Below are 2,039 nucleotides of genomic sequence, written 5' to 3' on the forward strand. Positions count from 1 at the left end.
TCTTTCTTTGTCGGCTTCATTAGCATGAGTCAAATGTAGTTCTTTGTACCTCTCAGCCCGTGATTTCAGTTGTGCCCTTGACATGTGTTCAGTCAGGCCAAGGCAGCGGGCCAGGGAGGAAGCTGAAAGATTCAAGTGTTGCTTTCGGTGGCGGTGGCTCTTCGTCTCTGATTCAGGAGGTCAGTAATCACCCCCACCCCCTATTCCTCATTTCTGCTCTCTTTCTGCACTCACACCCCCTTTTACTGGCCCCAGGCTTCCCTGTAACATCCCCTTCACCCAAAAAGTAGTGACAGTCTGGAGAACTTACGCCTGTCTTGATGATGACAAAGACTGTTTTCTGCTAGAGGAAGCGATAATGTGCAATCTTTGTCCAAACTCTCATGAGTCATTTAAAGGGGCAGTACACTCAAATAAAAAAAGTGTTTGCTTGTTTCCATACAATGAAAGTCAGTGGTGTGCTGTGTGGTTCTGAACCATTTTGGCTTTCATTGTGTGGACAAACAAAACACATTTTTCAAGATGATGATGATTTGGGTGAATTATCCCTTTAAATTTCTTAAATCAGCTAAACTGCTTACTAGTGTATCACTGTATGAAATAACAAAATGAAAAATAATATTCACTTGACAATGTTTTGTTTAGCTCTTGGGTTAGTTTAAAGGTAGATTTAAAACACGTGCATGAACGTGTGAAAACATTTAACATAACCTGATTCGTTTATTTGAGTGAAGAAGTAATTCAGCTGCTAAACATCAACAAGCCATTTGTGAGACAAAGTAATGTCTGTCCTAACTCCATAGTTTGATACAATCAGGGTTCAATTTAATCCAGTGCTGAATTCATGAATAAGTGCTACTCAACTGACCGGCCAGTGCCCTACATAGTTCACAACCCACATGCAGCATAGAAGGCCTGCTTTGTTTTTAATGGCCAGCAATGAATTCAAGGGTCAATTAGAGCCTGAATTCCACAGGCATGTGATTCAACATTCCCCACCTTCATGAAAGAAACCTCAATTACAGCGGACACTTTAATGCAGAAGACAGCTCTGTTTTAAATCCGTTGATCATTTCACCCATTTAAGAAGAGCACTTTCAGTACTATTGCCATGGATGTCATTGACTTCCGACTGACTTCCACACCTCCATGCTAAAAGATTTGCAGGTCAGTAAAAGAGATCTCTGCTACAGCAGTAGAGAAACAGGGAACAATTAATAGTTGAAACAGCATCAGACGCCTCTGGATCCCAGGGATTGTTTATTTTACAGATTTTGCCCTGCACCCGATTCCTTTCCTGCTGCTGTAAAAATGATTTATCAGGTCTGAAGGGAACTATGAAATATTTGAAATGAAAACAAGCTTGTGTTGCATTTTGCTCTGAGGGTTTGTGTTTTTTTCCGACTGGTTCAGTTGTTAAAGAAGGCCGAAACCTAAAATATTTACACTCTAAAATAAAAAGCAACATCGAACACTCACAGAAAAAAGTGGTTTGTGAAGAAATGTGAAGAAACAGAGCAGCAGGGGGGTATTTTTTAATTCATCTTAAATGTCTGTAGTTGTGATGTTTTTACTTTATTCCTCAAACACATGTCTTTAGAAGCAGGAAGGTTTGATTTCCTCCTGTTTGCCGGTCATAGTGAATGCATTCTTTCACATGCTGTTTAAAAAAGTTAAATTTAATTTATTATTTTTTCATAATAAATAAACCAGAAATAAGTTTAGGCTGTTTATAAGAAATGTTAGTTCTGATCTTTCATATTTTTTGATGAGGTCTAAGAACTCTGATAAATTTTATTTGTAGGTGTTTTTGAGATGTACTGGATTTTTTTGTGTAATCTGTCTTTAAAGAACATATCCTTATCACTGAATGCAGGTTCTCAGTGATTTATTCAATAAATAAGATTCAAATTTTTTTTATTTCTAAGCAGTGAGATGCATTTATCACCGTATAAATATCATCATAGAAAACATGTCTGTAAAGCTGAAGTCTGTAACTTTTTTTGGTTAAAAAGGATCCAAAATCAATATTTGAGCAA

The 2,039-nt window shown here is 37.5% G+C and overlaps 1 protein-coding gene across 1 annotated transcript in view; it reads left to right on the forward strand.

Annotated features, from left to right (window-relative positions):
* The window catches only part of LOC107577848 (AT-rich interactive domain-containing protein 3A-like), a gene marked incomplete at both ends in the record, with an annotated part of 8,109 nt that extends 7,930 nt beyond the window's left edge, over window positions 1-179 (forward strand). Inside the window, one exon of the mRNA XM_016263880.1 lies at window positions 93-179. Coding sequence (XP_016119366.1) covers window positions 93-179 — 87 coding nt within the window. The remainder of the gene's footprint in view (window positions 1-92) is intronic.
* Window positions 180-2,039: the final 1,860 nt, after the last annotated feature.

The sequence above is a fragment of the Sinocyclocheilus grahami genome, unplaced genomic scaffold (genome assembly GCF_001515645.1).
Source record: "Sinocyclocheilus grahami isolate Dianchi unplaced genomic scaffold, SAMN03320097.WGS_v1.1 scaffold7454.1, whole genome shotgun sequence".
Lineage (NCBI taxonomy): Eukaryota > Metazoa > Chordata > Actinopteri > Cypriniformes > Cyprinidae > Sinocyclocheilus > Sinocyclocheilus grahami.